This window comes from Anas platyrhynchos, chromosome 5 (genome assembly GCF_047663525.1).
Source record: "Anas platyrhynchos isolate ZD024472 breed Pekin duck chromosome 5, IASCAAS_PekinDuck_T2T, whole genome shotgun sequence".
Lineage (NCBI taxonomy): Eukaryota > Metazoa > Chordata > Aves > Anseriformes > Anatidae > Anas > Anas platyrhynchos.
This window is the reverse complement of record NC_092591.1, coordinates 53,335,498-53,362,226: the sequence shown is the minus strand read 5'-3', so window position 1 is coordinate 53,362,226 and position 26,729 is coordinate 53,335,498. Positions and strand designations below refer to the sequence as shown.

Here is a 26,729-nt window from a genome sequence, read left to right as displayed (position 1 = left end):
TTGGTGTTTAGGGACATGGTTTAGTGGGTAACATTGGTACATTGGTAGTAGGGTGATCGTTGGACCAGAAGATTTTGGAGGTCTTTTCTAACCCTAATGATTTTATGATTCTCTATGATTTGGAGGTAGTGACAGCTTTCAAGTATCGACTGACCTACAATTTTAAAATATAAATTAACTAATATGTTTATATATATAATTCAAGACAGAAGATACTGTGGGTACACAAAATTAATTTTTAATTTATTAAAGCCAACCAGGCAACAGTAATCAAAAGGACTAAATGAAAATTACAAACCCAAACCATAAAAAGTTACTGAGAATCTATTGCAATAAACAAACAAACAAAATTTTTATTCCATGAACTAGGTCTTCCTTGACAGTAATTTTCCTTGTATACAAATCTGATGAATATTTTATATTAAACTAAAAAAACTTTTGGACTTCTATACATCTGTATTAAGTATGTTTTGCTCCCATACTTCACTTGCAGAATCTTGCAAAATAAATTGATTCATGTCAATTCTAATTCTTAATACCTTTTTTATACACCAACTTCCATTATTTACATTTTTATTCAATCAAATTTATCTTTGGTATGTAGCATTCTGGAGTTTGGTGATTTGAGAGAACAGAGCAGAACAGCTCTGTCCTTTTTGTCCTTTTTAAATTTCTGCATTAATCCAACTGTCCTTTGTTTCAGTTGGATTAATGCAGAAATCAAGCTACTGATATATCACGGTTCTGTTTTTTTTTTTTTTTTTGTTATTGTTTTGTTTTGTTTTTTGAAGGTGTTTTGTAAGATTTAACCAGCTGATTTTACAGTGAAGGAAAACACTTCACATATAGAGAGAAATGAGATGGAGGGAGAGAGAGACTGATCTGTCTTATTGAGCCTACTGTAAGAGATATATTGTCTTTGAGGTCACTGCAAATCTCCTAACAAGAGTTTGAGATGGTTAGAAATTCTGAAAAAGTTCTTTTCTAGTGGTTAAAAATTGATTTCTTTAGAGTTGAGCTGCTTTGAAATCCTCTTCTGATTAGAATCTGAATCAAAAATTTTCAGAGTATGCAATACTCAGAAATAATGAAACTGATAGAGGTGAATTTGAAATTGTACATTTCAATGTGAAGATCAATAAATGTTTAAAGTAACACCCAATCAGGTGTAATGAGGCAAAAATTTGAGTATAATTCAAAAGAAGTTACATTCTTTCCAGGTAGAAATTATGTATTGTGAGAGACAGGTAAAAGACTTTTGTTCTTTTAAATTTAACTATGTTTAAGCTAGTACTATCACCAGCAGTCCTGATAAAAGTACTGTTTGTCTTTTTCATTTTCGTCACTGAATTCATATTAGGCATAGAAATTTTTTTATCATTGCAAGTCAGTATTTAGTGCTGCTTTTTATAAAATGTACATCAATTACAAAAAAACATAACTTGATGCTTTCACGATGTCGGAGAAACTGAACACTGTTTTTTTGTAGCTTTCCATTAATTTAAAAAAGTAATTGCGATCTGGTTATGAAACATGAGTAGAGAAATTTGTATTTTTTTTTTCCTGCTAAGAACCAGTTCTTCTCATTAACTTTTATTTTTATCATTCTGATGTAAAACAAGCATAAACAAATGATCTTCAGGACATTGTTAAGAAAATCATTGAGAAAATAAGTGGTGATATAATGGAACTCTGCTCCAATGTCAATTTGCAGTAAAAAATGCCCCTGGTAAATATATTGGAGTATATTTTTTCCCTTTTGTCCTTCTTTAAGAAGGGTTTACATATATAGACCTGTTCATTGCAGCAGTAAAGAGTCAAGGCTTCCTTTTAGCCCCAAAATAAGTTAAACTGAAGCCCAAAATAACATTATTTTTTATAAATTATTTGTAAGTTCTTTTTATAATCTTTTGCTTAATATGAAAATGTCTGTCAAAAACAAAAGAAAACAACAGCAATAACAAATGTTGAATTTTCATCTAAATATATATTTCATCTAAAGGGTATTTTAGTTACTGTAATACCCATGCTATTTTTTTTTGGTTTGATGGGGGATGGAAAAAAAAAAAGAGAAATGTAAAGAAACTAAATTTATTTAATGTAGGTTATTGTCTGAAAATTGGAAATTGGTGTCTTTATTACTGTTTCTGTTACAGAAGCTCCTAAAAGTCTTGTTGTCAGGCAGATTTCCCAGCCTATTTTCCAGGCAGATAGTAACATAGACTTCAAAATCTTGCAGTCAAAATTGAGACCATTCAGATAGACACAGCTGAAAATATTAGTAGGGTGAGTAATTCTATACCTAGTGAAATTGACATGAAAACACTTAACTTGGCTTAATTTTTAAATATAGTGTACGGCAACATTATTGAAGTTTGTAGTCCCATCCTGCTGTTTAGTAGATTGGCATTCATTGCAAACATTGCAGAGAAATGAAGATACTCTCAAAAGTTATTTCTATGCCTGGAGTGGAAGTAGGATCAAGTAGTTATATATAGAAACAGTTTTTGAAAAAGAACAGCATTGTTCTGTTCAGAGAACTGAGAGTAAGAACAAAACATAAATATTTAGATGGACTTTCACTTTGAAGGGAACTCCAGGTGTAGAAGTACCACAGTCAGAAAACGCCTGCATGATGTCACATAAGCTTAAATGATTTGAATATCAACATATAGGTATGTCAACAGTAAATATATATATATATATATATATATATGTTCTCTTCTGTTAAAAAAATGTCAGGGCACTTCAAAGATGAATGAGACACTAAAAATTGAAGAGTGTATATCAAGCTGCTTCTGGCGTGTGAATTTTACCTCTGCTGGGAAGATGATATAGCAATGAATGTTGTCAGTGTCACTTTTTTTTAGATATGAACACAGTAAGAATATCAAGAATGAAATACATTCATTAAGGAAGAAAAGATAAAAAGATGTGTTTGTTTTTTTTTTTATTAAATATTAATATAGATACTCTCTTCAGTTGTTGCAACCTGTACTGCAGCAACAGCACTTCACTATATGGTATTTTTAAGCCCCAGCCATCTTTATTGCTGCAGTCTTTAGCCATTATTCATCATTATTTTTTAGGTTAAAATTCACCTTGTGTGGTTCTTTGCTTGGTATTTTGTCAGTCTAGGAAAACGTTTCAGACTGAGGATAGTTTTCCAACACATTTTTACGCACAACTTTGCAATTAGGATTACTCTGGCCTTAAAACTCTGCCCTGTTTAAGATATTTGGCTTATATGGCCTTTTTTTTTTTTTTTGGTATACTACTTATCAACATTTTTTAGATGCGGGGGATGTTTACCTGTAGGTATGACAACTAAATAAGAGCAAAAATGGATCAGAAGTGACTGGCCACTTCTCCAAGAGAAAATCATTCAAGAGAAATCATTTCAAGAGAAAAAGGTGCATTGGTCTTCTACCTACATAGCAAGTACATTATTTTGTTAACATTTCATGTGAAACAATATTCATTTAATATTCCTAGGGAAAAAAATACACACACAACGTCATTAGAATCTCATCATTTTGGTATTAAATATCTATTGGATACCATCTAACATGTTTTGAAGAGAAATCATTAGAACCTATTTTCCTTTATCTGCTATTGCATAAATCCCAAGACAAATCACAAAAACATAGTTATTTTCTTTGCAAGTGCCCTTAACTGCTCTAAGAAGCAGTATTATTTTTTTAGAAAAGCTTCTAGTAGTGTGTATAGTAACGATACTTTGTTACTATAGTAGTTGTGAAGAAAAATGTATTTAAATGTGAGTTATATTCCTTGTTATTGATTCTTCCATTACATTTTTCCCTTACTTTTTTTTGGGAAATGCAAAATTCTGTTTTCAGACCACTTGAAAATAGGCATACACTTTATGACTGAAGACCAGAGAAATTTCCTTTTCCGTTATTACAGAATTACCCTCTTTATTTTCCTCTGTTTTACATTAGCACACTATGGAAGTAGAATGTGTCCCCATTTCTATTAGTTTTTTTCAGCTACCCTGTTGAGGTGAAGTGTGCCTCACTGCTATGAATTTCCAACACTATAGCAGTTTTATTCTCTACTGTTTTATTTATGATCAACTAAAACATCTTTTTGTCTATGTGCACCTTGAGGGTTATGTTCCATCTGGACTTGCACATGAAGGCATTTTTACTAATTCATTGGAAGATATGCTCTCGGGGGGTGTTCCAAGTGTTTAAATGTAGGACAAAACAAGATTGTAAGCTGAAGTTATAAACCATTAGCTCAAAAAGGCAATAAATGTCTGTTCTAAAAAGGGAGCACTTAGCCGCTAGTTGGGCAGCCAACTCCAGATATTAAACCCCATTTTCATGACCTGTTGAGAACTTACAGGTCCCCTAAAATATAGGTTGTTTTGTTTTTTTGCCTACTTAAAAATGTTACAGACTTGTATACACGTCCAGTTAGCTTATACATGACAGAGATCAATCCCTGCAGCTGTTAAATGATTTTTAGAAAAGAAAGCTGTTTATCATCTGTTCCAGAAAAAACAAACTAATATACAAAGAAAGTATTTGGAAGTACTTTTGGTTATATAGTAATTAACATCAGGCTCAATCATCTTCAGTTGAATTACTTCAAACTAAATCTGAAATTAGTTTTTCATCAATATTTCTGTAGAGATCTTTTCTATATGTTTTTCTAAGTCATTTCAGCTATCCCTGTGTAAGATCTTACCTTTAAATTGCCAGCTCTTTCAACTGTTTGGGTGAATGAATAAACCTATATAACATGTCAAAACAACCTTTGCATTGTAAATATATATTTGCAAAGGCAAATATATTTTTTATCACATTTTCCAGCAGTCAGTGAGCATGAACTCTTCTTGGATAGGTACCCTTTTCGTATAGGCTGTTCAGAAGAAATGGGACATGGTTCAAAAGAAGTTTGAATATATAAAGATAAAGGGAAAATAAATTACTGTTAAGCTTCTTGGGTTCTACTTAGTTTGATTGTCCACTGAAAATACCTTCACTCACTGATAATTTGAAGTCAATCTGTGGAATCACAGTCTTCATCTGTAAACTTTTCAGTTGGCATGCTGGGTATCTAAACAGGTGTGGAAGGGAAAATCTTTACCTTATCATATTCTCTCCACGTGTCATGGTGATGGCCAAAACAGGAGAGGAGAGGAGAGGTTAGATAAAGAATAATTTTAAAACTTGGTAAGTGGAATCCAGTTTCAAAAACTTCTCATTAAAAATGTACAATGCAAAATCTTAGAAATAAAGCAAATAAAAATACAATTTGTAGTATGACAAAATAGGATTCGTTATCTCATTTTAATTCCACTTTATAATTCAAACATGGCATAAAGTTCTTAATAGCTGACTCTTATAATAATGTTTGGAAATGTCCAAAAGAGAGTTGTAGGAGATGTAGTGTGCAGCACAGAACAGATAAAAGAAAGATAGTTTTCTTTTCTTCTGATCTAGTTGATGATTCATAAATAGCAGAACACACCAGAACATTGCATAGTTTCTATTAGATATGTTTTTGTCTTCTTTGCAACAAGAAACATTAAAATATCATTGAAGTTGATGAACCATGAACCTGCTGTCTTTGCAGTACATTGCAGTATCCTGTAAGACAATGAGGAGCCTTGTGAGAATTCAGCACAGTCCCTCTCACCATATTATCTTATGCTAATCTGAACAGCATTCCTAGCACTCTGACACCTCTTATATGATTGAATTTAGAATTGTTCCCTCAGAGTGAGGATTCAAATTGGCAACAGGTCTTTCAGGTTGCTACTTAAGAAGAGCTGTGATTAGAGTCCTATGCAAGTTGATATCACCTCAAAGAAATCTTTATTATAAAAACAGAAAAGCAATGAAGCTATTCCATTTTCATCAGAGTTTGGTTGGTTTTGATTCTAGCAACACAAACTCAAATTAAATGGAAATTCTCATTTAAACAACATAAATGTCCTTAGCACAATGTTCATAGCATACTTTTAAGTGCTGCTTCTTGAAAGACTACCGTGGAAGTAGATGAATTTTGAGATAATGGGAGAATGTATGAAGTGTTCAAACAGTCTTTTCTGTTAACCAATAGTATTGATTGTTACTTGGAATAAGGACATTTTCCCATGGAAAGTAATTCACACCCAACAAAAACACCCATCCAAATACAGCTCTGAGCTGGTATTCAGATGGAAGCAAGTGGGAATGTATGACAAATTTTGAGCCAAACCAACATTTTTTAGTCTTCAAAGAAATTGGTATGAAATATACAAATATACAAACGGATCTAAATAGGATTTAGGTTAGGAAAACTAATACTAAATCTGAAAAGCATACAGGCAGTAAGTTTATGTCAAATCACAAAAAGTCCTGTGAGCTATAAAGTAAGCAATTAAGGCACGTTGGGATATTGTGGCGAAATGTTATGCTTCATATAACAAACACAGTGGATTTCAGTATTTAAAAAGTAATCAGTGGGACTCCTGCAAACTGAAACTGTATATTACTGATGTGTTAGTGGTTAACATATGAAAAATGGTGAAGAAGAACTAGATGGTGCAACTGGCATGGATTCTTTGAATAAAAACCAATTTATTTACAAGTCAGAATCACAGAATGGCTGAGGTTGGAAGGGACCTTTGAAGATCATCAAGTCCAATACCTCTGCCAAGCAGGTTCGCCTAGAGCACGTTGCATGGGATGTTATCTGGGCAGGGTTTGAATATCTCCAGAGAAGAAGACTCCACAACCTCAAAGTCCTCAGTTTTCCTCCAGAGTATTATGTTATGATAAGAGTAATATAAATATTGTAGTACTTTGTGATTATTACAAAGAAGTGTGATCTTCTGGTTATTCAGGAAAGGAAAAATTGATTAAGTCACAGAAATTTGGAGGGCAATTATGTGGGTAAATACAAACTGAGAAATAGCACCTTGAATCACATGAAAATTAGATTATATATAATTTGAATTATAGGGGAAAAATTTGGCAGCTATAAAAGCAAAATGAATCACATTGTATAAAAAGTGGCTAGAAGGACTATTGAAATGTTGGTGACCTATTAACTGCAGAGGTGTCTTCCAACCTAAGTAATTCTATGATTCCATGATCAAATGTCAAAGTTGGCCTTGAGCTGAGCAGGAAATTGGACAAGATTGGCCAGTGATTGACATGATTCTGTGATTTAAACTATCAACATAAGAAAAAGACAGATTATTACTTTTTATGGCATGATACATTATTTAACTGATTTCAACTTGCAAGTAGAAGAATTAATATTTTAAGATTTAGAGAATGAGTATCTAAAACTAGTGAAATCTTTGTTTAAGTAGATCATTTTAATCCAACTTTACTGTCTTCAGGACAGCTACAATTTGTATCAATCAGCAAGGCTTCTGAATGTTTTTTAATGTATATGCTTACCTATTAATCCCAGTTTTGTTTATTTACTATATCATTAATCTTGAAGATACGGTAAGATGAGCTCTAGATTTATAATAATCTCACCCATTAGGGATCTTTCTACAAACATTGAACGTTTTGTTTAGAATGCTGCAGAAGCACCAGATTTAGCACTTCCATGGCTTCAGGCTAAATTTATTTATTGCAGCTTTCTGAAGATGTACTGCTGAACTATCATCTATCTAATTATAAACAAACTCAAATGGTCAATATTTTTACGAAGTGTTTTCCTGTAAGTGTGATATAATGCATATTAAAAATATGAATTGCCTTCTTGAATTAAGTATCATCCATACCTGCAGTACATATTCTGTGGGAAATTATTCTAAAAGATGCCTTCATAGTGGTGTTATGCGGCACAATGATGTTTTATTAACATTTATAAAGACAAATTTTCCAAATCTGTTAAAAATAAATTGCAAGTATACCTAACCATTTCAAATAAGGCCCTTATTTAAATAAGTATTTCTCAGAGAATTACTGCTGAATCTTGACTAGTTTTGGTAAGCCCTCTTGTATTAGTGTAATGTCTGGAAAATACGTGACTTAATCATGCAATTGTCTTATTTCTAGGACTGTCACAAATATACTGGAATGACTTTTGGTGCATACAAAAGTTTTGTAACCTTAGTGATATCTAACTGTTCTTAAAATAATGAGGCTCATTATGTTTGCACTGAATTGATTTTGTCAGCCAGTAGGTTTACTTGGTCTTCTGCAGTTAAGTCAGTTAGATTTGCTTATATGTAAAACAGTTTTCTTTCCTGGATGGTGAGCACTTAAGCAGCGAATGAACTATCTTCGCCAGGAACCACTGCAAGAAATTAAAATATTCTTTTAGATGAAATGAACAGAGGAGAAGTTTTATCTGAACATTTAATGTTTCAAAAATGTAATGCATTATATTATGTTGCCATTTGTTGACATTATTTATTTCAGTATATGAAAATGCCTTTGAATTATCAGTTGTGTAGATATTTACATTGGAATAATTTGTAAAAACTAATTTAAAAATGGTTAAGGGCAATCTAGCCTTGAATGACAGTCCCATCTAAAACATCTGTATGTTGTTTTAGTTGGTATTTTAAAGATAACAAATTCTTATCTTTAAGTAAATCACATACTTTTATAGTGCTTGGATATTTCCCTTGATCTGTTTAGTTTGCTACTTACATTCATAGTTTAAGTTCTTCAAGACAAGAATTGTCTTCCTGTCAGTAGAATAGCTAATTCAGTGCTTCTAATGATGTCTGAAATGCTGAGATTTGCTATGTTAAAATGTATTCAAAAAGTTGAAGGTAAGCAAAAAATACTCATAAAAAAACAATAATGCTATATAGTTGTTATTTTTTAAAACAGTTTCTTATGCCTAAAGGTATTTTTGTTGTTGTTGTTGTTGTTTTCCTCCTGAAACTGAATTTAAGCATTTTAAATAACAAGTTATGGCCAAGTAAGCCTTAGCACACATTAATGCTGTAGTCATATATATATGAAACAAAAAGTATGAATATATGAACAGGAGTGCAACTTATATTTTATTTATTACCAGCTGCTAAGAATTCAAAGACCTTCAACACTGTTCTTTTGGGATAGATTGCTAGATACCGTTTATACATAATTCTAGTCTGAAACTGTGTTTCTTTTAATGTTGTTTTTGAAAAAGTAGAGAAAGGTTTTGGTAGTCTTTTTGAAGCTGAAGCCACTGTTTAGCTGATATGTTTGGGATGTTACAAGTCAGTGATAAAGCTTATGAATAAAGTAAACTACATGACTCATCATTGTATGTATTTTAAAACAGGTGAGGCTAATGATAAGGATGTCCAGGTGGTGGAACTTCCCATTGTTGACAGCTTGCACCCACGGCCACCTTATTTACCGTTGGCTATCCCTGAAGACCTGGCTGATAGGCTAATTCGTGTACATGGGGATCCTGCTGTGTGGTGGGTCTCACAGTTTGTCAAATACTTGATTCGTCCACAGCCTTGGTTAGAAAAAGAAATAGAGGAAGCTACAAGGAAGCTTGGTTTCAAACATCCAGTAATTGGGTGGGTATTATTTTCTGTTCAATTGCCTGTACTTTGATATGCATATATAGTTATTCCTGTTCATAAGGAATTGTTTTATGGTGGTTGTCCAAGAGCCTCAAGTATTTTGAGGAGACAGAGGGTCCTTTCTAGATGAAGTAATTGTTTTTTTAATTGTGTGTAATATAAGTTGATCACAAGCATTTCTTCAAAGCATACTTCTAGACCTGTAGTTGGAAAGCATTGTATAAAAGGAGGCTCAATAGAAGGTTTGTTTAAGCGTCCTTTGATATTTAGAAATGTAAAACAGAATTTCATTCATGGAGTTGCCTTACAGTTCGTATTGTAGACACTTTTTCATCTGTGTCTTCTTTTCAAGTGACCATTGCTTTTATAGCAGAGGGAAAAAGGCTAAGTCAATATTTTACATGCCACCATATATGGCAATTAAGTCTTCTTCATTCTTTTCTTTCAGTTATTTCAGTTATCCTTTGCCTTCTTTATAAGATAATTATGTTGCTTCCAAGAGGTGGCTGACAGTGAACTTCATGTTAAAAATTTTCAGATACGTTTCAGATTTTGCAGTTAATAAGGCGTAATTTCTGCTCTTTTCCAGTGTTCATGTTCGAAGGACAGACAAAGTAGGAACAGAAGCAGCATTTCATCCCATTGAAGAATATATGGTGCATGTTGAAGAGCGGTTTGAACTTCTTGCTCGCAGAATGCATGTTGATAAAAAAAGAGTGTATTTGGCTACAGATGACCCTTCATTGTTGCAAGAGGCCAAATCCAAGTAAGATGAATTATGTATATATTACAGTTTGTTCCTGCTGGTTACAATTACAATTTACAGTTTCTGGCTATTGTCAGCACATATCTTGGTATCATTATTTTTCCCATCATTTATACAGTTAAGATTGCATTTCAGCTTCCAGAGTTTCTGATTTTTCTCTTAGAAATTCTTTTTTGGATGATTTTTTTCCCAAGGATGCTTAAATATAAAGCTTAATTCTAGACTTCACCTAGAATGACTATCTAAAAACAACCCAATGGTCTAAAAGGGAAGTAAAAATAAAATAATTTTTTAATATATTAAAGTAAATAATAAACACACCAACATACGTAGAACATATGTATTAAAAAGAAGCTGTTTTGGAATAATGTTACAAACTAGTTTATGTATTGAGAAGTTTCATCTGTCCAAACAATATCTTTCTGTGAACAGTTGGTCTGTGAGTTGGACTCAATCATCCCTGTGGTTCCTTTCCACCTCAGGTTATTTCATGATTCTAGTTTCTAGATAAATTTTTAAAAGGTAGTTCAAAAACTCCTTGAGTCTTTGGAAAGGTTTCTCTCTATTCACTACATGTTAGACATGTTTTTTTCACACTACCCATTGAATAAATGTAAAGTATGTCCTTAAATGTATGTGGGTTTCTTGGTCTGTACAACTGTCTTGGTCCCTTTTTTTGTTCTGTCCTCTTCTATCTCTTTAGAACATGGCTGTAACAACTTGTCCTAGCTATATGACATACCTGTCTATTGTAGCAAATTTAACTTTAAACCTGGAAATGTATACTATGCATCCCAACATGGCCTATATTTCCCTGTACAAACTTATTGTTAAGTTGCGTGTTTTTCCAGGTGTTACTGAGATGGTAAAACTTACCATTTAGTAAAAGAAAGCAGATGCATATGGAAGAATAATGTTCCTTGAGGTGTTCATGGCATATAAACAATTTCACAAATGCTTATTGCCCTGACTGTGGAAACTAGGATAAACTTTAGATCCACTGAGTTTAAACCTATTTGTTACTGAGTACAGATTAACATGTTTTCCCTTTGAGTGCTATTTGTCTGCCTACTGAATAGCACCAATTTCTATTTTCTTTTTGTCTCTTGAGCAAAAGAATATATATGATTTCTTTTTTTTTTCCTTTGAGCAAGGAAACTAAAAATTTTAAAATCAAGATAACTTGAAAATCGCAGGTTTTGAACTGTTTTATTCTTGTTAGACATGCTTGGAAAAAATATTTAAGATAACATATTGGATTATAAAACTTCTTTGGCATATACAAGGTAAGCAGAAAATGTTATTTTGTAATAGATGAATTATCTACCGCATTGCAAACCTGTGTATTTTAGATGTGCTATTTCTGTTTTTCTTTCATTTCTAAAAAGGCGGCTGTTTAAAATTAATGGAGTTTTGAAAAAATTAAATGAACGTGTAAAACTCCACAGATGATGGCATTCTAATCCTTCCTTTTTTGTATATGTAGGAACAAGAACAGCAGCAGAAACAATTATGATAGCATAAAATTTAAAGTACATATCTGAACAATGAAAAGACGGGCAATACAAGGTTGAGGTTGTAGTACTTAGTGAATTACATTTTCCTAAATAATTTTAATTACTTTTTGTAACATAACAAAACTCGATATTGCATTGACAGTCTTAGTTATGCATTTTTTTTGTTGTTCAATATTAAATTGTTAGCACTGTTTAGCTTTGAATAATAATAAGATGCACTACCAGTGCAATCATATTGTCCCAAGCCCTCTGTAGAAACAAAACCTAATATTAGGATTGTGACTTAGTAAAACAGTACTGAATTTTATTAAGTATTTCAGTTTTTATGGCAGTTCAAAGTACATTCTAAATCACATTCTTATTGAAATATGAATAGATGTAGCCTATTAGTACAGCATTTCTTTTGTATTCTTTTAATTAGTCATAGAGTCTGTAAATTGTGAAGAGTTTTCTTTTGTGTGTATTCTTGCTGAGGTTTCATTGCGATGTAGTTTACACCGGAACATAATTTTCCAAGTTTCTTACATGCAACAGCTGTTTGCAATAGAGTGGAAGACATCTGAAACCTCCTGTGATAGAAGGCAGGATCCAGTTTGGTACTTCATCATTTAAGGATATCTGAAGTCAGGTTAAGGTCAAGCTTTGGGAATAATGAACCATTTTTTTCCTTTACTTGGGAAGAAACCTACGAATTAATTGATGTTTGACCAAAAATAAAGAAGTTCTACTCATGTTGCTTTGATCAAAAAAAACTGTCATGCCGTACTTGAATAACTCTTAAGTTGCATTTATTATTTGGTGCAATAATATTGGTAAGTAATAGAAATTTTCTTTACATGAGAGTGATTGACCATCAAACATTGTTGGCATTTAATGAAAATTTAGCTACCATACACATGGATAGGCATTTTCTTTCTATTAAGTATTTCAAAGTATTGATAGTCATGAAAACACTAATATTCTGACTTGCAGCCAGATGTCTGCCCACTGCAAGTACAAATAGTAAAGACAGTGGAGTCAGCAGTATTGGTTTGTAAGACTTTAGTGTTTTTTTTTGTTTTGTTGTTTTTGTTTTTTTTGTGTGTGTGTGTGTGTGTCTCTTGATTTCAAAAATAAAATCCCAAAACACATACACACACAAAAAAAGCAAAACACCGTGACATAGAACATGATTAGAGAGGAGCTGTAATGATTATGGGATTAAACATTCTAAATACTCTGGTAAGCAGAGGTCATGGCATTTCTCATGGATACTGGTATGTTAGGGATGCTGTAAATTGCTTGTTCTTTGGCCGATCTAAAAGTTTTCAAACACAAACTTTTTAATTTTTTATGTCTTTCTAGTCTATATTATTATTGACAGCATCTTCTCTCTTCAAGGTAGTGTGTTCAAAATAGTGCAGCTGAACATGCCTACAAAATAATAAAGAATATTCAATATCTTTCTGGTTTATATACGAAACTGTTTACATCTCCTTCGCATCCAAATAAGCGCTAAAATACAGCAAATTAAATTCTTTTCTTCTGGCTGTTTACCTGTAATGTCATCTGCAATCTGCTTTTCCAGTTTTTGCACTAATTTCTATCTCTAGTGAGTTTTTCCAGCCCTTATGAAAGCTCTGTTTTTCACTGTTTTGCTGCTGCTTTACTTCCAAAATAGCAAGTTAAATGTCTTTTCTCCTTGTATAATATCTGTAGCTTAGCTGTTGCAAGCCCATGCCCCCCTCCCATCATGACCAAGTCGCACTACATCCAGTATGTAGAATTTAGCAATGCTTCAGAGTTCTTATGTTTGTTCAACAGCTTGTACATCTTCCAATTCTTTTTAGGGCAAGACCTGGACAAACACATTCTTTTATCCATCTGTTTACACGCATGCATATGCATACATGCTCACACTGTCTTTTTGGAGGGAAAAAAATGCATTGCCTGTTCTGGATGTATCTTCAGTTGTAGCAATTTGAGAAAAGGACCCCGAGACTTTCCTTGGTTTGCACCTCTTGCACAGTTTAGCAGTAAGCTATATTTACAAAGCTAGTTGACCAGCTTCTGAAACCAATGGGAACATGAAATGCTCTGATAAAACCGCTTGATTTGTATAGTTATCTGAGGCTGGTAGTTGCAGGAAGGAGTGACTTTAAACAATGTCTTTCCCAACCTCCTCTGATATTTATTTTTTTTTCTTAACTAGAAAAAATGTCCTGCCTGGACTGCATATAGCTATCAAGAATCTGTTAGGTAGCTTTAGAAGAATTAGATATGATTTTTAGATATGAAGAAGAGATATACCAACCCAAACTATTTTATGATTTTAAATGTGTATCATTGGCTCACTACCCTCAAATTAAAGAATTTCTTCCTAATATCTGTATCTACCCTTTTTTAGATTAAAATAATTTTTTCTTGTCTTATCACTACGCAACCTGATAAAGGAGTTCTTCTCCAGGGAGGGGAGACTATATTTTGGGAGGGAAACTACATTATGGATGGGATTATTTTGTGCATCCTGCTTTCATTCTGTTGTCAGAAGTACAAGACAGCAGATGATTTTTTTTTTAAACAGGATCAAATATGATACTTTCTTTTTTTTTTTTTTTTTTTCCAAATTCATTATTTGTTAAGTTACTGGACTGACATCTTGCTAGTAAGAAATAGGTTGTTCAAGAAATAAATTTACTGTAGATACATTAATTTTTAGAGCAGGTATTTATCTTGGGAAGGTAAAATTCTATTAAAGTTACTATAAAGATAAATTCAAATTACTCCTCAAATTATTTAATCCTAGATATGGAAGCTTTGCACAAACCTTTTTGATAGCCTTTTGCAATTAATTTCCTGATTTGATAGTCATATAGCTAGTGAATGTTTAGTGGAAAAGCCTACTATATTTACCTGTTCAACTTGTGAAAACAGTTTTCCCGTAGTTTGAGCATGGAAATGGAATAGATCAGGCATATTTGTACCAGAGGCTGTCATAATTATGTCTACCCTGCGTCCAGAGTCTGCGTGTTACACTGTTGTGTATAAATGTGTGTTAACTTCAGTAAGGTTTCAAGAACTCTGTGTGTAAAACTCCTTACTCTGGGGGATGTTCAACACAGTTCTATCAGGCATTGAAAAATCTACTTAGAAGTCTAAGTATGGTTGCTCTAGCACTGGGGCCTGTTCTGTATTCTGATTTTCTCTATTAGACACTTTAATGACGATTAATTCTTACAAATGTAGTATTAGCTACCTTACTATCTTATGTAATATATTGCTTTATAATTGCTATGAAGTGATAAATTTTAAAATTACATCTTATTTAAATTTTTTATAATCAGCCCTGTAGTTGAAACTTGTAGTTGGTAGGTTAGTCATGCAATTTGCACTTCATGATTGAAATAAATTTGTGTAACAGCAGAGTAATTACCATCTTTGTTACATCTTCCTGGAATTTTTCATGTAGAACTTACTTTTGGTGAGAGACTGAGTTAAAATTTAATTAATCCACACTACTTTACTCAGTTTTATTTCAGCTCCTCAGTGAAGAGTGAAAACATTCTGAGAAAGATGACTGTTTTTCAGTGTTTTCAAAAAGGACTTTATTTCTTTCGAAGTCATTGTTACATATTAGAAACTTATTTTACTTTGTAAAAACTTACATATATATATATACACACATATATATTTCAAATAAAAGTATTTTTACTTAAAATATTACTAATTATTTGATATTTCAAGAAATATATTAATATGAAGGTTTACATTTCTTTTATTTCCTTTTGACTAGTAAAGTATAAAATCTGTTCTCTGGACAGCCTTAATAACTATGAAAGACAATTTCCTTTTTGGTTTAGTTTAGATTCATTTATTTAATATGTCCTTTTGGAGGTGACTGATTTTTTTTTTTTTTTTTTGCACAGTATTATAATCACTATCTATTAAAAAGTATATGAATCAACAAAAATGTAGTTTAGCAAAGATTGTTCTATACTCCATTTAGTAAAAGAAAAAGCTAAATTATCTCAGTGTATTTTGTGTAAAATCAATACAATTAACAGAATACAGCATACACTTGCTGATGTTTTTACACTTTTTTTTTTTAGATTCATATCTCAGACTTGTCGTGTATTTTCATTTAACTTTCTGATAAATAGAGGGTGTGCACCGAGGCAGCAGTAATATAGTAGAGCGTAAAACACAGACTCACTTAAAACAGATTAACAAGTTTATCTTGCAGCAGTTACAATACTTATTAACAGAACTTATTAACAAAAAAACACTTCTGTTAACAGTGTATTATATTTTCACAGGTATCCAAATTATGAATTTATCAGTGATAACTCCATATCTTGGTCAGCAGGACTTCACAATCGATACACTGAAAACTCCCTAAGAGGTGTTATTCTGGATATCCACTTTTTGTCTCAAGCAGACTTCCTTGTCTGTACATTTTCATCCCAGGTAAACTGCAATAAAAATACAGTATAGATTATATATACCAGTTCTAAATTTTAACTTTCTTCACGCTTCTGTTATCTTGTTCTCAGTGATCTTTTATGAAAATTTCATGGCTGTGTTAGTCTTTTTATACTACGTGAACATCTAGATGATTGTAAGCACTGGTTGATTACTTCTCTTCAATTGGAAGTATTTGCTTTAATAAGGCATTTGAATGAAGTAAAAAATACTTTAAAATGTTTAACACTTCTAAACTTTGCATAAAGTTAATATATAACTTGTATCCATCCATTTCTGTAATTCATGGCACTCTGTTACAACTTAAACACACCTGCTGTTGCCTCAGTTGATAGCTGGAGTGGCAAAGAATGAAGAAAGAAGACATTTAATTTCTTTTCAGTATCTATTACACTACTAGTAATTTGGTGGGAGGACAGTAAATGTGAATTCTAACGACTGCAAGCTATAGAAACTTCTGGTTGCAGATAATTATATGCTGTAAGTTTTTTTGAGTGGTCCAGTGAAGCAAGTTGGAGTCCATTAGAAAACTGCATCATATCATTGTCACTGTTGGCATCTTCTTTATGATGTCATAGCGTATATTAATTTCATATATCATGAAAATATGTTTTTAAAATCTTTTTAAAGTTTTAAAAATATATATAATAATAATAAAAATAAAACACCAAATACCAGAGAAGGCATATGTTCTGTCAAGTATGGTGATACGCCTACTTCAGTTATGGCAAAATATAATTGAAATCAAAGAGTGAACATTTTTAATCTACCTTCATCATATATGCTCCTAGATAGCACTCTGGTTAGGAAAGCATTCTACTGTAGATAGTGATAGATTGTGATTGCATACAATTGTACCATTATTTGAAAGTGGGCACAAAATTGAAAATTAAAAATCACTTCAAAACACAACTTTCTGTAGCCTCAAATGTAAATTGTCTTCTGCGCTGTAATGAAAATCAGGTAATAAACATTATATTAATACTCAGATGTGATCAATAGAGCAATATATCGATCTTGACAGCCGAAATTCTTAATTCCATTACTATGGCAAGAAGAGAGTAAAACCAGAAAAGAAATAGAAAAGCCCCCCTCAGTCACGCTTATGGAGGCATTTTTTTCACTGTTCACCACACCCTGCAAAGAAAATGACTTTTTGTATCATATTTAGAAGGTTACTGACATAAGCTACTTCAGGGCAAGACATGAATAAATTCCAAAGTAAAAATCCTCACTAGGAAAATCCTGTAAGGAACCATCCAATTCTATAAAAATGCTTGATTCAGGTGAAGTATCTTCACTGAATGCATATCAGTGTAAGAGGTGATTGTCAACTAAGACTCAGGGCTATGTATGTCTTAAGTATGTCTTATGCTTCAGTGTATAGATAGTTCACACTCTGAAAGAATTATGTGCTCTTGGATAAAACCTTTTATTAATAAGAAATCTAAAAGATTCTCTGCTATTATGATGTTCAGATAAAGTTTTCCACTTTTTAAAACGGCTTGCTTTAAATGAAACACTGTCTATAAACATAGAAGAAACATTTCTACATATAGGTACAAATTGACAGTATGTTGTAATTGATTCGTCACTCATGGGGATTTCTAAAGAATATATGCTGAACTACATCAGTATAAAGTAATTGGGGTTGATGGGGACCTCTGGAGGTCATCTGGTTTTATAACCACATGTTGAGGGTACCTTTGGGGTACATAGTATTCTTGAGGGCCATCGTCATTCTCCAGCTGCCTGCATTAAACAGTAGACACATTTGTTGGATGACATATTTGGTTTTCCAGAAGTGTAGAAAACTTTGCTAAAGCCTAGAAAATCCTGTATTAGACTGTAACTCTCAATAACTAAAACCGTGAATTGGGTCCAACCATTTCTGTCATTTATTCTATGCAATTTCTTCTGCTTTAGTAATTCAAACTCCTCAAAAATCATTTTGCACCAATTTTTCTGAACATGCAGACCAGCATTGGACTGGCATTCATGTGTGTTCAAAATATTGCCATCTACAGTATTTTCTTACAGTGTGCTTTTCTAAGATCTGTTGGATTATTTTTTTTTCTGCTGTTGAGGAAGATTTCAATTTGGCTTTGTCTTGAATGTAAGCAAAATCATGATAATACTGTCCTGTATCCAATCTGTATGAAGGCAAAGTAAGGGTGAGAACATAGTCTAATTTATTTCCAGTGTGATGTTGGACTGTCTAACCTATGCTGACTTTTTTCCATTTTCTATTCTGGGCTGGAGGGAAGAGTCAAAATCTTCACTAGAGAGGCATTAATAGAAAATTACAGTATACGCAAATAGGATTAAACCTTTTAGGAAGCACAAATATTAATTCTTATTTGTGCTACCAAAACTAAATGAATACTGATATAAACTAAAGAATAGATGTTCCATTAAAATATTGTTGCTAAAGAAATTAGGCCTGTCAAGTGATGTGGAATCCAGGGAAATAACCTACCTTGGCACTATTTCAGTAATGTTGCGCAAATTGAAATGTATAGAAAAGCCACATGGCAGTAACACACACAAATCATAACACAGCTGCAGAATTAAGATTGCGCATTAAAACAAATAGCTTTTTTGTCTCTTCAGTCTTCATTTAGATGAAATTGCAGCTCTGTCTGCCTGACTTATTTTTCCTGATAATCTCTTTTCCTTCCAGGGCTTATTAGTCTTTGTGTTTTGCATTGTACGTGTAAGTATACAGGCTGCAAAACAAGTAAATCTATGAATAAAAATAGGAGGCTGGATTACTTAGCTTTAACTATATTTCTGTGTGTGGATTCTTTGTCTACTACCATCAACAGCTTCAAGCTTAGTTATCTAGGTTCAGGGCTACAAAGGAAGAAATGTTGCATGTTTTAGGTGTGCAGGACACTTACACTGACTAAAAAGCACTTATACTGAAAAGATTTAGAATCTTTCACAGTGCGTGTGTGTTTTCTCATCGTGGGGTGCATACACATGCAGAGAACAAAACATCAAAAACAACCACAGAAACTATAAAATAACCTCTTACCAGTGTAATAGTATTCAAATTTGTTTCTATATGATGGGGTATAACAAGTACTTCAAAATAATTAACTTTGCCTGATCTTCTGAAAGCTACTTCTGAAAAGTTATTTCAAAGATCAGATGAAGACGGATAAAAGCAAAGCCCTATTCACCTTATCTTCAGATGGAGAAAAGAAAATGGAAAAAAGGCTTTACTATATTTACAGATTGGAAGTTAAGAAAAAGTTCAAATGATTCTTCCTACTGAAGAAGTCAACAGTACTGTTAGTTTATCAGGTTTTATATTAAACTAAATAAGATTTAATTACACAAGATCAGAGAAAGGTATAATCTAGATTAAAAGATCACAGTGATTAAATCAGACATCTAACAAAGAAGAGCTTTCTGACCAATGTTGTTTTAAAGGGCAGTAATGTAGTGGCAGTCTTCTATGTTTCTGGCAACTCTGAGATACACAACATGATTCTGATGTTGGGAGATGTTTTCAGTCTGAAGAAAATTCCCTTCATAAAATGTTACACAAGTGAACTTCAAAATGCATCTGCCTCCTTACCAATGTCATCATCTTGCTGGAGTTGTTTCATTTAGCTCTCTTCCAAGTTGCCAGCAGTCATAACTTTACCGTTATCCTAAATAGTAACAGCATTTTAAAGCCATTGGCTCCTGGAACTGTTTGTGAAAGTTGGAGTTTCCTTAAAGAAACAAACAACTCCCGCCTAAATGTAAAGCTCTATTACTGCCGAGTAAATTTTGAAAATGCAAGTGCTAAAGGTTCAACAAGAAGCAAAATAAGCTTTTTATTGCTGGTAGAAAAGGAAAACAGATTTGCTTTTACATTTGGCTACGCATCATTCATTTTAAAAGACATAATGGCTAGTGTTCATATGAATGTTCTCAATTTTTACAGAAAAGTAGACCATTGTAAGTATTTATTTATTTGCTAAATCTGATCTCAAGAATACTTATTCAAAATTGCATGCCACTTGTTATCAAATACATGGTATTTTCAATTATCTTTTTTTAAAAGACACTGAATATTCCAAACCTTTATCTTTCTTTTGTGAAATTTAGTTATTACACATTGATTACTAGTTTCTGTGATACATTGTAGGCACATGCACAATATTTATGACTTCTCTTCTATTTTTATTTCCAAGGTTTGTCGAGTTGCCTATGAAATTATGCAGACATTGCATCCAGATGCTTCAGCGTATTTCCACTCACTGGATGATATCTACTACTTTGGGGGACAGAACGCCCACAACCAGATTGCTATTTATGCTCATCATCCACGAACTGCTGATGAAATTCCTATGGAACCTGGAGATATAATTGGAGTAGCTGGAAATCACTGGGATGGATATTCAAAAGGCATCAATAGGAAATTAGGAAGAACAGGCCTGTACCCGTCTTACAAAGTTAAGGAAAAAATTGAGACAGTCAAATACCCTACGTACCCAGAGGCTGACAAATAGAATAAAATGAAGACATTTGACAGTGATTCTCACTTCTAATTGGTTCAAACCAGTCAACATACTAACTAATGGTTTATATGGGATTTGAATTTGCATTTTAACATACAGTTAAAATCAAAGCCTTTGGTAATGAAACTGGAAAAGAAACTGAGAACAAATGGATGGGCTATTATTTGAACTTACTTCGAAACATTTTTTGTTATATGCACTCTCACACATGCACACACAAAACCACATACAACAGGAAAACTGTTGTTTTATACCTTTTGTCTCTTTTCAAGATTTGTCCCAGTCAGTAGTCTTACGTGAGCTTTGGGCTCTTTCCTCTGCCATTAATTGACAATAATGCTCAGACTTACAACACTGCCACATCATGTAATTTGAGTGACATGAACATATTTTGTATGTGCAAAATTTAAAACATGGTGCCTATATTTGAAAGATTTGTGACCTTTTTAAAAGAGCCATGCCTATTTCACTAATGGGCAAAAGTCAATCTTCAACTGGTGTTACCGTGACCACTGAATTTGCTTCAGATTCAAATTTCAGACTAGGTTTCTTTACAAGTTTATTTTTAGCATTCCATTGATTACTTCTCATCATTAATAAAATAAAGGATACATCCAACGATAAAATAGTCACTGTCTGTTAGGAACTTTTGTAAAACAATGCCATAAACAAATTCTTTAGTACTGAATGTTTTTGGACATTGCCTTTGATTTAAAAATAAAAAATGAAAAATAAAAAAAAACAGAGAAGGAAAAAGTAGCTGAGCTGGAGTTTCATCAAATGTTTGAGTATGCATGTAGTACAACAACAGCTAGAGGTACTGTGGTTGTCAGTGGGTTTCAGCAGGATAATTTCAGTGGCTCAGTGTCTTACATCTACTCTTTAGGATTGTTCTTTTACCCTCTCTGTTTTTCTTCTGATTTTTTTTTTTTTTTTCAGGATATTATAGATAGCTATGTATCATTTTGGCATTGAATCTAGTTGCTTTTAAGCAAAAATGTTCCAAGTTCTCCTATTTATAGATCCCACCAATTTAGATGTAATTTCAGAAGAATCAGTAGATGCCATTTTCACTGGATTAGTACTCAAAAAATCCGACAATTTACCCAGAAAATAGTAGATTCCAGTAAAATATAAACAAGGATTTTTTTTTTTGCACGACATTAAATTGTTAGTAATTCTTAGTGTTTTGAAATCTGTTGCTAGTCTGCTCTTTATTAAGAAAAGAGACAATTTAAAAAAAAAATTACAAACAAAATTGCAGATTTGATGAGGGGTTTGTATGTGTGTATATATATATAAATGTACAGGATATTAAGAGAGTATTTCCAAATAGAAAGAACATTAATGGCATTTTACAGGTTGTAGTGCAATCAGATCTGGAATACTGGAAGTACAAAATATGTTTACTATTCAGGCACTGAAAAAATGCCACACTTTAAAAAATGTGTCTGGTTGACCTTAAGCAAAAGTTAAAAAGATATTTAATTATATTTATGAATAGATAAAGGACAATTTTGACACAAGAACAAGCAGATGCACTTGATCATGAATAAATGTTAGGCTTTTTAAGCCTAAATTATTAAGAAGAAGGAAATCCCTGGAGGTGTGAAGTTTGGCAATAGTTTTCTAATTGAAATAGTGGTGAGTTAGGTAGAATTTGATTGGTATATAATGGAATTAACCAATTAGTTCTCTGTGATATTATTTTCAGGACAGATCCTGTAGAACCCTTCCAGTTATGTGTTCCTCAAGTGAAAAGCTATTGTGTGTCTTGAAAAAGAACAACAAAATCAAAGTTGAAAACTGCTGTCAAGAAAAAGATAAGTTGCCTGTTGCTAGTATTAAATAGTAATTTTAGTAAAAGTGACAATAGATAATGAATATTTTTAAAGACAGATTGAAAAATAAAGGCAAATGAAAGAAGGAGTGGGCAAGAATTGCTAAAGTCAATTTTTTTTTTTTGTGACTGAATCTGGCTAGTGTTAACTACTATTTCTGTATTTTGGAACTACTGAGGAAGCTATTTGATGTTAGTTTCCTATCTAAGTGATTCTGACAATTTTTCCACTAGTTTAAGCCAAACTTGTGTTTTTTCAGAGGCACAACTGTAAGCTATTTTACAACTTTTTTTTTTCCTTAAATTTGAATGGTACATATAAATCCATTGTTACTTTCCTTTTTAGCTTGAAAAAAACAAAACAAAACAAAAACAACAACAACAACAAAAAACTAAAACCAAAAACATTTATTCCTCAATGATTACATAAAAACATTTTATCTTTGGGAAATCTAATTTTTAATTATTTCCACACAAATATTACAAAATATATTTGATGGTTTTAGATTTTGCAAGTGTTTTATTTTGAAGTTCTTTAATTACAGCTTCAGACATCATAATTCCCAGCTCATTTATTTGACAGTAATGCAGAAATAGTATTCATAAATGAATTAACATATGAAAAAATCCTCTCTAGTCAGGTAAGTCAATTGAAAATATCACTGAAAAATATAAATAGCAGAACATCTAAGATGACCCCAGAAGCAAGAGCAGATCTTCTGATGTAATAACCAGAGAAATGAAAACACTGATGCTGTAGAGGAACTACCCAAATTAATTTGTCAATTGCTCAGCCAACGATGAAGGTGACAAATTATTGACAAGGTACCTGTGTGTCCTTACATATTCTAAATATCTAGTGAATAATTATCTCATTGTCTTGAGAAAATGATAGTGAAATAGTATGAAATTATAAAATTACTGTCAATAATTAAGAAATGTATTAACGTAGATACTGTGACCTTATTCCCCTGGGTTGTATGATTCTCTAGTGCTTACAATGCAGTACTTCTCAGAGGAAGAAACTTAGCAATAGGCTGTTTGCTAGATGCTTCTGTCTCTAGAGGTATTTCCTTTAAGACAACTGGTTAGTTATGTCTTGGAATCCTGGGACCGTGGGACAATAAAAGTAAACTTAATTCTCGGTGACACTGAGATTGAGGTAATATGAAAGGATCCATGGGTAAATGAAAATGAGATCTCAAAATTTTTATTGTAGCTCACTGAAAAATGAAATAGCAGGAAATAAATATATATAATTCTTAGATACCTGAAAGAAGACTGAATTTTTGAAAGTTGTAAACTCATTAAGATACCAGTCAGAATGGTTGCAAGCAAGCGTTTACACATCTTGTTTGTTCCGTTCACTTTGTAGCTCTGCAGCAATCCAGTCATGTAATTTTTATCTCATACCAAACCACCAAGTCTGACATCCATACAAGACAGCCCTTATACTCTCTTAAGTGAGCTAATGTTTAATTAAATTTTTCTTCTTTAAGAAGCATTTGTGCATGTGTGAGTGTGTGCGTGTTGTGTTCATAAAAACAAACAACAACAACAACAACAAAACAGCAAAAAAACAGCAAACAGTGTTGTTTCCTTCTTTGCTCTTTTACATTATCATTCTTACATTCTTTATAATAACTTATTTTCTAGGTAAATATAGTCTCTGTAAACTGAAAATTCTAAATGCTTCTCACTAGCTGAGCTAACAAATCTCTTCAGAGTAGTTCAGTTAACTAGTCTTCTGTGACCTTGGTACACCTGGAGACTGGGGTCATCATCAGTTCGCTGCTGCAATTACACCACCCTGAGTTCTTTTCTTGATTTTTCAGTCAAGCCTACAGTCAGATGTATGGCATTCACAAACCTCCTCTACTAACATGCTGTTCTGGTGACTTGCAGTGTTTTGGATTTGTTTTTGAAGGGTGATGTTTTATTCGTGATGTTTTATTCCAAAATTTTAGAATATTTATCTTCTGAGAAATGTTTTGTCTACCCCTTCTACCATGGAATTTTAAGGAAACTTGCTATTTCTTAAAAGATTTATCTTCTTTATTAGTTTTTCAGAAAAGATAAATGATGATATCTTTTTTTTTTTTTTTTTTTTATGGAGAGATTCATAATCTAAAAATTTTCTCTGGAATGGAAACATATTTAATTTTCAGGAGAGGATTTTGTTTCTTTGGTTTACAATTAAAAAATGTGGGTCTCATCTTCTGAGCTAGGAACATAATTGAATATAAAACAGAAAATTTTCTTTACAAATTCTCCTTGATAAGGGGAGGAAGATATTCTTCATGCCAATGGAGTAACATCTGCCATTTGGAAATTCTTCAAAACAATGAATTGAACTTTTGTTTTCCCAGGTCATAAGATTCTTTGCAATGTAATCTCTTGAGTGTTTGAAGAATCCAGGTAAAAAGCATTTAGGGAATTCTCCTTTCTTTAGGGAAGGAGAGAGTCAAATAAGAAGGCATGATATTATACTTCTAAGTTGCTGTATTAGGTTAATAAAACCACAGTATATAAATAAGCATTTCAGTTATGGGTTAAGGACTTCTGCCAGAAGAATCATTCTGCTCCTTGCCAGAAATACTTAAAATTTGCAATCCTTTTTTGATTTTGTCTAATACTACTCCCAGTCATGTTTATAAACATTGTGGTAGTCATACTCTGGTCTTTGGCTGTTACTGTATTACATTTTTGTTCCTTATTGGGGTTGATGGAGTCTTTGTGGAAGGCTGCCAAAGGGCATAAACTTTATTTGGTTCACTTATTGTGTTGAATTAAAACTGCATTTAAAACTCACAAAAATTCCATTTGCCTAAAGCACCACTAGAATTCTCTTTGCAGACTGCAGACTTATGTTAAGTTCCCCTATATGTATCTACAAGTTTTTAGGGAGCAATACGAGCAAAAAAAGTTATGTATAAATGTCAACCATAAACAGTCTGGGCTAGACTTCATAGCATTCTGGTCATTTCTAAAAGGCATGAAATATGACATTGCATGAGATGAATAAGAAGATGGTATAAAATACCCAAGCCCGCAAAAAAATTGCTAGTGTCTGCCTGCATCACTGGTTGCATTCATTGTGTACGAGATTATTTCAGAATCAAAGTATGTGAGGCAGAGGTCTTTCAGCATTACTACATAAAACTGAGAATTCTTTCCACGATGTGTTTACAATAAAAAGTGCTGGTCTTTGCCACTTTTGGTACTATGTACAAATACTTAACAATGCTGATGCTGTTTGCTATTTAGTAGAACCTTTATTTTGCATGATTATTTCCTTTGACTTGCTTGTCAGCAGAATCCTATTGCCACTTCACTTGAAGCAACATTGGATTAATACAAAGGCATGCCAATAATTTGCACAAAAATGTCTTTACCATTGCTTAAAATTAACTCCATGCTCTTAGGTTTACTCCTAAGAAGACACTGCTGAGGGAAGGAGTCATCTCTGCTGGGCTATACAGTCCATGTTATATAATTGCTGTAACATACAAGTTTTACTTTCAATTTTGCATGATTTTTCCTCTTTCTACAGATTAAGAACATTATTTTTAAATTTATTTATGAAGAGTTATACTGAGTACACTGAGACAAAGTCCCAACTATGCTATACTTTCTTGAAGAAGAACTTTAACCCATTTCCTCTAATTTTCCTAAAAACACCTACCAGTCCCAGCATTTTCATAGAATTTTCTTGATTGATGTTTTCTGAAGACTGTGACATGTTTATGCTCTTCCATTAGCCCTGCTGCCTACTTGCATCTGAGCCTGGTCAGATGTTTGTATGAACACTTTTCAAAGCTTTCTGCTTAGTGGCTTTTGATTTCTTTGCTAATTGTTAGTGATCATTACAGGACCAGAAAAGCAAGGGACATCAAAAAATATTTGATTTTTCATAAAAATGTAAATTTATATTTCTTTTAGTTTTTTTTTTTTTTGTCCTTTTTTCTTTGTTTGTTTTTGTTTTCTTGCAAGATGCATTTTCCTATTTTCCTGAAATGGTATACTCAAGGAATCAAAGAGAAAACACCATAATCAGATGTAAGCATTCTAAACATTTATTAGTTATAAGGTATGAAAGTTCCTTGTT

The 26,729-nt window shown here is 32.6% G+C and overlaps 1 protein-coding gene across 8 annotated transcripts in view; it reads left to right on the top strand.

Moving 5' to 3' along the window:
- The window catches only part of FUT8 (fucosyltransferase 8), a 99,378-nt gene extending 73,793 nt beyond the window's left edge, over window positions 1-25,585 (top strand). For all 8 annotated transcript variants that reach the window (XM_005019242.6, XM_072039063.1, XM_038179147.2 and 5 more), the window contains 4 exons: window positions 9,265-9,511; window positions 10,107-10,283; window positions 16,096-16,246; window positions 20,455-25,585. In XM_005019242.6, coding sequence (XP_005019299.1) covers window positions 9,265-9,511; window positions 10,107-10,283; window positions 16,096-16,246; window positions 20,455-20,772 — 893 coding nt within the window. In that variant the 3' untranslated portion in view covers window positions 20,773-25,585. The remainder of the gene's footprint in view (window positions 1-9,264; window positions 9,512-10,106; window positions 10,284-16,095; window positions 16,247-20,454) is intronic.
- The last annotated feature ends 1,144 nt before the right edge of the window (window positions 25,586-26,729 follow it).